Below are 10,742 nucleotides of genomic sequence, written 5' to 3' on the forward strand. Positions count from 1 at the left end.
TAACCAATCAGCTTATCTGACACAATCCGATGAGTCTGTCTTCTGAACGCTGATTGGCTTGAGTGTGACGTCATCGCTATGCCATCATACAGTAGGTGCCTTAGAGAGTATCAACGTAGTACCAATATGTTAAATAGTTTTAAATACTTTTTCGCGAATTGTGCACTTCTGGCACCAGTTTTAAAAAGAAAATGAACAATAATAATGTCAAAATGAAAAACAACGATATCTTCATATTTCACGAAGGTGGCCCTTTTCCTTTAAGTAGGTACAGTTTGATCTGTTGATCAAGCTTATACTAATGAAAATGTATTGAGCAGCTTTAGCAGTCAAAATCTACTAAAAAACCTCAATTTATTTATTAAAGATTGTGGCTAACATTTCCACACATTGTTGTTAAACAATTTTGAACTTCAGATCAAGATAATATGTGGGACAGTGACTGTAGCTGATTTGGTCTCAGTTTGGTCATTGCATTTTGATAGGTATTCCATGATAAAAATGAAAACAAATGTAATCACTTAGACCTTGAATATTTAGTCGTGACATGAAGAGTCAACAATGAGACACATACCTACTGATTGCTGAGTCATTAGTTCCAAAAATGCATTATTACCTGTCTATTGCACATACTGCCAAAATTTCATGAAAATACTGATAACACACAACAGCCAAATCATGGTATCAAAGGTTAAATCTAGGTTTTTGGTCTATCCCTTGCTTAATGCCTGGGAGCACAAATAAAGTAGGAATTTATTCAAAGAGCCCACTTTTGTCACTTTTTTGCATTTTCATGCAAAAGTCCTTCTTTGAAGTTGTAATATTGCATTGCTTTTCAGTGAAGAAAATGAAAGGTAAAATAAAAGGTTTTGTGTGCCCATATTGCTGAGTTTGTATGGTATTTATGATCATATGTATCATAAGTTGGATACGTGTCTTTTATTAGGTATGTCATTGTCATCAAAATATTCACACCCTTTTTAGAAACTTGAGCTATGCAGGAATCTTAGTTAAATTATAATCTATACAATGGAGAAAGTGTCATCAAATATCAATGCTCCTTACAATATCATCACATCCAGTATCATGCCAGTATGTGACATGTGTGCCATGCTGCCCAGTCACATAAATGGAACATCCTCCATCCCCACCCAATAATCCCCCTCCCCCCCCCCAGCATCAGCCCATGGTGGTTCAAGGTCCAATACTCTTGTGTGTGTCCGCCGTTAGTCGCCGCCCATTGCGGAGCGCTGGTCAAGGAGAGTCGGCCGGTACCGCCGCACGAAACCGTGGGCTCAGCGGCCGACCGGTGTTTATTGGTGTTTGGCACGATGTCGCGATAACGTTTGTACGGCTGGACGTGGACGGATCAGCGTCAGTAGGGCTCAGCTGCAAAGGTCAGCAGACATGACTGTACGATGCGGTGTGGACGGGCGAGCGGCAGTACGGCAGGGTTGTTCGGGTGGGCCGGCCCTATCCGTTTGGTACGGTCTGTATGGGCCAGCCAGCGTCGTCATGGTGGTGCGACATTTACTAGATAGCTTCCATATAATTGAGAAATATCGCTAATCCCTTGTTCGCGCCTCGCTGCTTTGAACTCGCCCTGGTGTCGTTTTAACAGGGAAGTGTCTAACAATACTGTGATCTGACCGATGTGTTCCCCTGTCACAGGAGGATGCCCCCGCTGCTGCTACTGCTGCTGCTGTCGGCGGCGGCGGCCGGCGCCGGCGGCTGCCCGGTCGACTGCAGCTGCCCCTCGGTCGGCGCGGCGCTCTGCCGCGGCTGGCCGGCCGCCGCGGCTCTCTCCAACGTCACCCGTCTGGAGGTGCGCGGTGCCGCCGGGTCACCGCCGAACGGCCTGTTCGCCAACGCCTCACTGCTGGAGACGCTGCAGCTGCGCGACTGCGCGCGCCTCCGGCTGGCCGAGCGCAGTCTGGTCGGCCTGCACCTGCTCCGACACATGTCCGCGCCCGACTGCGGCCTCTCGGCGCTGCCGGCGCACGGACTGGCGCTGCTGCCCCGGCTGGAGGAGCTCGACCTCTCTGGTAACCGGCTGACGCGTCTGCACCGACACCAGTTCACCTACAACACACACCTGGCGCGGCTCAACCTCTCCGGAAACCCGCTGGCCGGCGGCGTACACTCGGAGGCGTTTTTCGGCGCCGAGCGGCTGCGCGATCTGGACCTGAGCGGGTGCCGGCTGCGCCGCGCTCCCGGCACCTGGTTCCGCCGTCTGCCGGCCCTGCAGAGGCTCGTGTTGGCCGGGAACGAACTGACCAGCGTGCGCCGGGTGGATACCCGCGACTGGCGCTCGCTGAGGCATCTTGACCTCTCGGCCAATGCCATATCGCACGTGGAGCGCGGTGCGTTCAACGTATCGACGAACCTGACGCATGTCAATCTGTCTGGGAACTATCTGAGTGAGCTTCTCGGCACGGGGCTGAACTGCAGCGAACTGGACCTCAGCAACAACTCGTTTACGGTGGCGAATCGTTCGTACGTGGAGCTGCCCGGTCGGCTGAGGGCTCTCACTCTGACAAGCTGTGGGCGACTGATGCACGTCGGGCGTAATCTGCTCCAGTTCAGCCTCGGCGTTCAGACGGTCAACATCAGCTCGAACGGCATGCTGACGGAAATAGAGCACACGACTTTCAGCCACCTGGATCGCCTGAAAGTGGTGGACCTGTCTGGGAATGCTCTGGAGAAGCTGCCGCGCAGTCTGTCCACTGCAACTCTGGACACACTCGAGCTGGTCGACAACAACTTCAGCTGTGACTGCAGTCTGCAGTGGTACAGCCGCGCGCACCCGCTGTCACCTCTCACGTGCCGTATGGGCGACTCGACGGCTCGTCTGGCCGACGGGTTGGCTCACGTGCTGTGCGAGCCGGTCTCTGTGACTGTTCACCAGACCCAGGCGTGGGCGCCGTACAACGCTACGGCCACCCTCGAGTGTCAGCCGGCGGGCCACCCGGCGCCGGCGCTCACCTGGATCACGCCGCAGCGGTACGTGTTCCACTGGGTGCCCGAAGATGCGGACGATGCCGGAGACCGCCTCCACCCCGACCGGCACACGGCGCATCTCGACGAGCACCGCGAGCTCGATCACTACCGCGTGCTGTCCGACGGGCGGCTGCAGATCAGCGGTGTGGCAGAGCGCCACCGTGGCCGGTACGTGTGTCTGGCGGAGGGAGACGCCGGCTCGGCGGCCGGCGGTGTCTACCTGACTGTGGGCGTCAACAGCCTGCATGATGTGAAGATGATGGCGCTGCTGATGGCACTCACCGGCTGCGTCACGGCCATCACCTTCGCGCTGGTCGTCAGACTCGGCCTGTACATCTTCTACAAGTGAGTACCGCTCCCGTGGGTGTTTTGGGGACCTGTGTCCTGTCCGAAATTAGCTGTGTTGTTTCGTCGGGTAGAGAGAACGGAAACCTCCCAGTCGTCAACCTGATACATAGTACATAGCTCCATGTTACCTGCCATCAATTATCGATTATCTTGTATTACGTAACTACGGCTTTCGTGAATAGGCGCCCGAAACTTATCAAGACACGCCTTAGGAATATTACATGGACTCGCGAGCTACAGTCGGGCAGAGAAGCACTGTGTAACCAGCCCATTTGTTTCAAAGCATCTGCTTTTGTGCCTCCTCTGTCCAATGTATGTAGGTAGATCTATGATTTTTTTATTGCCGTATTAGGGAGTCTGCGGCGAATGGGTTTCATTGTATAAGTAAGTTTGAACCAATTTCGGTAAATGGAGCCTCTTGTCGAATGCCAACTCGTTAGATAGACTCAAATATGCTGTTATTAGCTTTAGTATCCTAGTTGTTAGAAGTTTTGACTACCTACCAGGCTTGCTAAAAGCGGCCGACGCGGGTGCATTGGGCACATTTGCATTCGTTTCAGGTCGCACTTTACACCACCGGCAGTGGGTAGATCAATAAGTTAGGGTACAGACCCAAGGGCACCTACCGCATCCGTCAGTGGGGGGGGGGGGGCACCTACCCTGCTAGCTGGACTTCACAGATACGAACGGCTTGTTTGAGCTCATTGGAAGGGTCGATTTTCGTTTATAAGTGACTGGTGACGCTGGACGGTCTCTAATTAATGACAGCAGACATTTGCGCCAGGTGTTTTCAGCTAGTCTGCTGTAATAGGGAGGCGCTATTTCCAAAAACAGCCCCGCCTTCAGACTATTGGTAATCGGTAATTGAGCGACCGAAGCTCCAGAACATTAGGCGCGGTCTAGCCACTATCGGCGAAACTGACGTAGACCAATGGTAAACGACGCCGTGACTCGTGGGAAAGGGATCTACGCTGTGAATAGCTCAACCACTGTGACGTTTGGACCGTGCTGCGGGGTGGCAGTATGGGCCGAGCGGCCTTGCCAGTACCAGTTTTTCGTGGTTTCCGCTCCCCTCCCCCTCATTCCCGCCCCGTCGGTGTTGTGAAAGTGACCGGACGCCTTTCGCTAAGTGGTGCTTTGCAAGTTGCTTTTCATGAATAACGTGGTTTGGTCGGGTTAAGTGGAGCCTTTTCCCGTGACTCGGTTGGTTTTGCCGCCGCCTACGCATTGTGCTATTTTATGCCAGCTGAATTTAGTAATTTATGTTTCCGTAACACGTGTTTAGAGTTTGGCTTACGTCAGGGTTCTATATTTCTCCAGATATTTTTATCTGGCTGATGACATAAGTTCAGTCGCCTGCCTGGGCCTGTCATACCACAGTGGCCGCCCCATCCACCTGACGGGAAATGATGGGGCTCCCCCTGGCCAAATAACATTGCGCCTCTGCCGGGGCTGTCCAACTGGCAGCACTTCTCCTCTTGTCCTATCCAAATGGCAGTGCTGCTCCATCTAACAGGCATGGCTTCTCTTGCTGCCTACTCTACCCAAATGCCTTCTCCTGCTGCTGTTTCCAACTGACTTTGCTTCCCCTCCCGTGCCGACTGCCGACCAAATGACAGTACCACTGCGCTATTCCCATCGTCCCGTCTGAGACCCATGCTGTATCGATGGCCGACGGTGGCACCGCGCCCACGGCGGCAGGTGGAGGGCGCCGGAACGCCCCCCGCTGCTGGGCGCCGGTTTGTTGTGCCCTGCCGGACCTGGTCGCCGCCCCCCCCCCCCGTCCTCCCCCCGCCCCGTCAGCGGGCGGGTCTCGGCGTGGCGTGATCGTTCCATTGATTTCGGATGGCCGACTCATGTCCGAGCACCCAAGCAACTAGACGGTACCGGCAGTGCTTAGAGCGACAGCAGTGCCGGAACGGTATCCGCATCGCGCACTCGTTCAATGTGTTTTATGGATTTTTAAGGACATGGACGTTCGCTGCTATTCGCTTAATTAAAGTTGACTTCATGGTGTCCGTTTAAACTATACAGGGTGGAAAGTAATTACGCGAACATGTATTTTCTTACAATTTTGACCGTCAGTGGAGCATTTTTATGAGTACGGGCTGTCATGGAACATAATTGGTCGTGTTTGTTGTCGCCTCATCTACCAAAAGTGACCTAACTTTGAACAATGACCTGGAAGGTCTTAAACAACCTCTCGACTTAAAATGGTGCAGACACCATACGCTGCACAAGACCGAAATGGGCAAAGAGCTCAATTTGGAGCTGCCAGGGAAAGCGTTTGTGATTATTTTCGCTGGACTGGCGGAGAAGGGATTCGTAGCGGTCTCAGCACCAGCATTGCACAATTATACGTTTTTTTAAACATAATAACACTTGAGAGGACTTAAAAGCAAAGCCGTCCGCGGCAGCAACCCCTCGTCGAATTCTGTCGCCGGGCGGGTGGTCACCATGTCGGCGACAAAACGACGCCAGTCGACCCGAAAACTGGCAAAATAGCTTACTCTGGCCGGGTACCCGATCTAGGATATCACGATTCGCACATTAATACGCAAAAATTCGAAAATTAAGTCGTACAAACCCTCGGGATGACCAAAATTCACAAATTAACAGCAGAATTGTTAATTGAAGCTTTTCAAAGACAATCAAAGATGGACAGAGGAGGACAGGCAGCTGGATTTATGGTTGGGTGAGACATCTGTGAAACTGTTTCATCCGTCAAACCTGCAGAACAACTGCTCTGAGGGCTGCTGTTGCGTCCTATGTCCCGTCCGTCCCAACCTTCAAACATCCGGCAAAGGAACACATCAGTGGGTCACGAGCCCCCGGGTGGTGTCAGAATTGCGTGTAGCGCTAAAAAAGTCACTAAAAATAAAGTATACAACCGGTGGAACATCCTCCAAGACGAGTGTCTGTGTCTAATCCACCGTGCAACGAAAGGGGCAAAATGATTGAGCGCACTTTTGTGCCCGACGCAAAGAAACTGCTCTTCGTGATTGGTGAAATCCTTACTTTCATGGCCAACAAAACGCAATACTGGTGCTGTGAGAACCTGTTTTTCTTCAGGACATACAAAAGCTGATCTGGGAAACGCCTGGGCCTCAATTCGACTAAAAATCTCCAGATGACTCCTCAGGAGACCGTCTAAAAGCTGCAAGGAGCCACCAATACCGATTACCTCACTGGACAGCTCTATAAGGTGTGGGCTGAGCTTTGGCCAACAGATCTTCACATGCTGATGTAAATCATGCCGGAATGCCTATGCCAATGCATCGCAACTAGATAAGGATAAAGTAAAACATATATTGTTTATGTCACCGCCGTTTTTTTCATTACTAGAAGACGAAAAAGTATGTTCGCGTAATTACTTTCCACCCTGTAAGCTGTATCCTAAAGTGTTAGGTTAAATGGACGATGGCATTAGGGCGAGCTAGAAATCAGAATCAAATGGTTATAACAGGTTCAATATCAATGGCAGTTGTATCGGGTGTTACATTCTTTCAGTGTCACAAGTAAACTTAGTATTCCGTCGTCGTTCAGACGAGAACCACGCCGTCCGCAGCCGGCCTGAATATGCCGTTACATATCAGTGAGTCATCTAAGCGATTACACCGTTTTCCGAACTGGGACCGTCCACACAGTCTGTCCGTTCCCCATTTGTGGACCCTGTCTCCACTTGTGGACACACATGCTATGCTGGTCCATGACCCCGCGCTATCGACGATTCGAAGAAAGGTTTCCGGCTGTCTTCTCAGTATTGGCTTTTTCCACGGGTGGTGTTCTTTTTCACTGTGCAACCTGTCTCCCGCCAAAGGATATGTATCGACGTTCTTGTTTTCTGTGGTTCGCTATCGACTAACGCTTACCTCGTTGCGCACTCTGCAACTACTACAAGCCTTCTTGTAAACCATGGAGACTTGTATCTGATTCGCTGGTAGTTTTGCTTCATCGCATATTCCTTGGGCCTAACTTCGCTGGTAGTTTTGTTTTGTCGCATAATCCTTGGGACTGTTTTGGTCTCTTCGGATCCCTTCTTCCGTCTACGATCAACACAAGTGCTTCATGGTTACTGAAGAAAAGTGTTGATACGAGACAGAATATAGCAAATAACCAACTTGCTATCTCTATCGAACTGCTGGCATTCAGTTTTAGATCAATGATATGACTTGGAATCTGTGTTATTTGAGTCTCTACTCTCTATTAGAACTCTGACCGTGTCTGTCTTTTTTATGTCCTAACCTAATGCTTTATGTAATGGTGACCTGATCTGATCTCCATCACCCATTACCCCTCCCCAGGTGCGGCTGCTGCATCTGCTGCACTGACGAGCTGCCGCCGCGGGCCAAAATCAAGGGCATGGTGGACTCTATGGAGCAGTGGCGCGCCCTGCAGCTGGCCAGCCTGCGGGAGAGCTACAACCAGCAGGTGGCCGGCATTAAGGACAGCTGCTACCAGCAAGTGGAGCGCATCCGCGACACCTACAAGGGCCAGGCGCGCTACGTGAGCGACATGCGCGACTACGGCGCGCAGCAGATCGAGGGATTCAGGGAGCAGTACCTGGACCAGGTGAGTAATGGGGAGAGAAGGGGCAGCGGGAGAGGGGAGAAGGTAGGTGAGGGACGGGGTTTGATGGCGCGTAAAGGGGAATATGTGATGGCAGGCCATTCGGGGAAGAAGAGGAGAGAGTCGTAGAGAGATGGCTTTGAAGAGCCGTGCACCGGATAAGTCTTATGGGTTGCAATGCGGTGTGCTGACTGCTGATTGAGTGGCATACAACTGTAACTTGTAGCAGTTCGGAAGCTTTTCCTTGCAGTTGACTCAGCTCTGGGACTCAGTGCCGGATCAGCTGTTTCTTCCTGTTCAATGACGGCCATGCTGTTGGCACTAATGCGGCTTAGCACTGTGATATTTGTGATATTCAGCAAAACAAGTTCCTGATTTCAACGAATTATAGCTGATCGTTGTGATTGTGAACGTTATAAGCCTTTGAATCATCACGGTTTTCCCTTTGTTTGATAGTTTTGTGCATGATGTCTTACTTACTATATGTCCGGTAAAACGTCAGTGAGATAATCTCACCTCACCCTGTTCGAGTTCAGTCGAGTTTCAGTTCCATTACGTTGATCCGCTTCAGTATGTATCGGTTTCTATAGTTGTTCGCATCAATCGCCTGACTCTCTCGTCTTTCTATAACAATTATTTTCAAGGCTTTTGCAAGCTGAATTGCAGAAGCGCTTTCCAGGTTTCTGCAACAAACTCCATGGGCTCCATATTTATTGGCATACCGTTGCATAGCTGCTCTATCATATCTCTTCGTGGCTTTCCTTGTCAAGCAGCATCAAGGACGCCCCAGTGTTTTCCAAATATGGTAAAAGGTAAAAGTAACAAGGTAAACGAACACCCAAATGACATCATTTTGGAACGTTGTCGACCTACAGTTTCTAGCCCTGCAGGATGGGAGTTTCCGTAGCGCAGCTGGACCCAGCTGGATAATTTTCCAGCTGCCGCTAGGCGTCGCTACTCCTCGCACCGCTGACCGGGGTCCTCGCCCCCCAGGTACGCCGAGTTCGCGACTATTCTCTCGGCCAAATGAACCGCGTCCACGAGAACTACATCTTCCAGCGGAACCGAATCCGCAAGTTCAGCGCCCACCAGCGCGTGCGACTGCGCGAGACCTACAAGTACCAGCAGAAGACGTTGAACAAACTGTTGGAGACGCTGCCGGACCTGTACCTGCAGAACTGTCGCACCGGCACCTGCCAGCGAACCGAGAGCATGATGCTGCCTGGGGATCAGCATTTCTACTGTGACGCTGACGTGGAGTGGTCGGCGGAGCAGCTGGCGGCTATGGCTGATCTCTATCCGCCCGGTGAGCAGCTGGATGCCACAGCAGAGGAAGGAGAGGAGCCCGAGCTACCCACCGTGGCCGGCGCCGAGCTGACGCGCCGGCTGCTGGCGCTGGCACCGGCCCTGGAGGCGGCAGACCGGGAGGCGGCTCGTCGAGAGGCCGAGAGAGAGCAGGAGGAGCAGGGAGAGGGAGCGAGGCGCCGCCAGGGCGGAGTTCGGGATACGGACGGGGCAGCGGCAGAGCAGCTTCTGGTCGCCGCCCGGCCGCTCGGCGCCGAGAGGCCGCGCCTGGAGAGCCATGACCCCGAGCCGGAGTCTGAGTCGGCCGACGAATGGTCGGAGGCACCGCCTGCCTCACCTCCCGCCGCGCCGGCGGTGGCGGCGGCGGCAGCAGTGGCGGCGGCAGCGCCAGCGCCAGCGGCGGAAGCGGCGGAGGGGGAGCGAGCCGCCGACGCGCCGCTGAGGGTCCGCGCAGTTCGCAGTGACGGCGTCTGTCCCAGCGAGGTGGAGGTGGTCGTCCTGGAGAGGGGCCGCGCCAGCTCCGATGATGGTCAGGCGGAGAGCTCGTGCTGAGGGCGCCTGCAGACGGCGGCAGCTAGTAAGGACATTCCGGGTGCCCGGGTAGCGTGCCCGGGCCGACCGACTGTGTGATAACGGGTCCGCTGCGCCGGCGGAGAGCAGCCGCTGCGGGCGCCACCCCCTCCCTCCCGACCATATATTAGTTAGAACGCCAGCGGACATTGGTACCGAACTGAACCCGGCAACGCCAGTGGCAGATTCTAGCAGCCACACAACCCCGGTGATGCTGCAGTGCATGTTCGCGTCTTTATTCTCTGTGCGTTCCCGGGCTGGGACTGGACAGGTGTCTGTTCGCCGTTTGGTGGCGTTGGCTCCGCCCGCAGTCTAGTGAGCGATATGCAAACCCGTCGGACTGTTACTATACTTCTCTCTCCTCGCGTGGATGTCTACGCTCGTCCGTCGTTGCGCGCACCGGTGCGCGGCTCTGGAGAGCTCTCGAATGTCCGCTCGGGCGCGCGTTCGAGGCTCATTGTGGTGTTGTAAGTGCAGGTGGCGTACGGACGCAAATATGCTCAGTTATGTTGACGGACCCAGGCCGGGCCTCGGACATCAATTATGCTGTATGTGATGTGTCATAAAACGCTGGCAGTCGCCCAGCCCTTGTCAGTGCTCAGTTACGGTAGTACGGGCACCAATCGTATTAGCATGTGCCGGCGTGCGCTGCGCCGATTTATTCTCTAACTTATATTGACGACGAGCGAATAACTGTTGGATGTGCGTGGGGCCCTGATGTCGGCGCAGGAGCTTACCGGCGACAGGACTGTCAGGCGCCTGGTGTGTGGACGTTGAACGATCGCAGCTGTCTTCGTCTTCGTCGCCAGCCGGCGTGTATTCTAGTTCATGCCAGCTGCGTACTTGTGATAGTGCAAATATATATCCTATTCCCGCATTGAGATGCTGTTTGTGATGAGTTGCGCAGGATTTACTCAGATTACCAATCCACAACATGCGACTCGTCGAAT

At 53.3% G+C, this 10,742-nt stretch overlaps 1 protein-coding gene across 2 annotated transcripts in view; it reads left to right on the forward strand.

Annotated features, from left to right (window-relative positions):
• Window positions 1-10,669, forward strand: part of LOC122371471 (leucine-rich repeat and immunoglobulin-like domain-containing nogo receptor-interacting protein 3) — a 21,707-nt gene extending 11,038 nt beyond the window's left edge. For both annotated transcript variants that reach the window (XM_043347818.1, XM_043347819.1), the window contains exons 2-4: window positions 1,672-3,345; window positions 7,653-7,920; window positions 8,911-10,669. In XM_043347818.1, the coding sequence (XP_043203753.1) occupies window positions 1,672-3,345; window positions 7,653-7,920; window positions 8,911-9,774 (2,806 nt within the window). In that variant the 3' untranslated portion in view covers window positions 9,775-10,669. The remainder of the gene's footprint in view (window positions 1-1,671; window positions 3,346-7,652; window positions 7,921-8,910) is intronic.
• Window positions 10,670-10,742: the final 73 nt, after the last annotated feature.

This window comes from Amphibalanus amphitrite, unplaced genomic scaffold (genome assembly GCF_019059575.1).
Source record: "Amphibalanus amphitrite isolate SeventyFive unplaced genomic scaffold, NRLGWU_Aamphi_draft 001247F_arrow, whole genome shotgun sequence".
Taxonomy (NCBI): domain Eukaryota; kingdom Metazoa; phylum Arthropoda; class Thecostraca; order Balanomorpha; family Balanidae; genus Amphibalanus; species Amphibalanus amphitrite.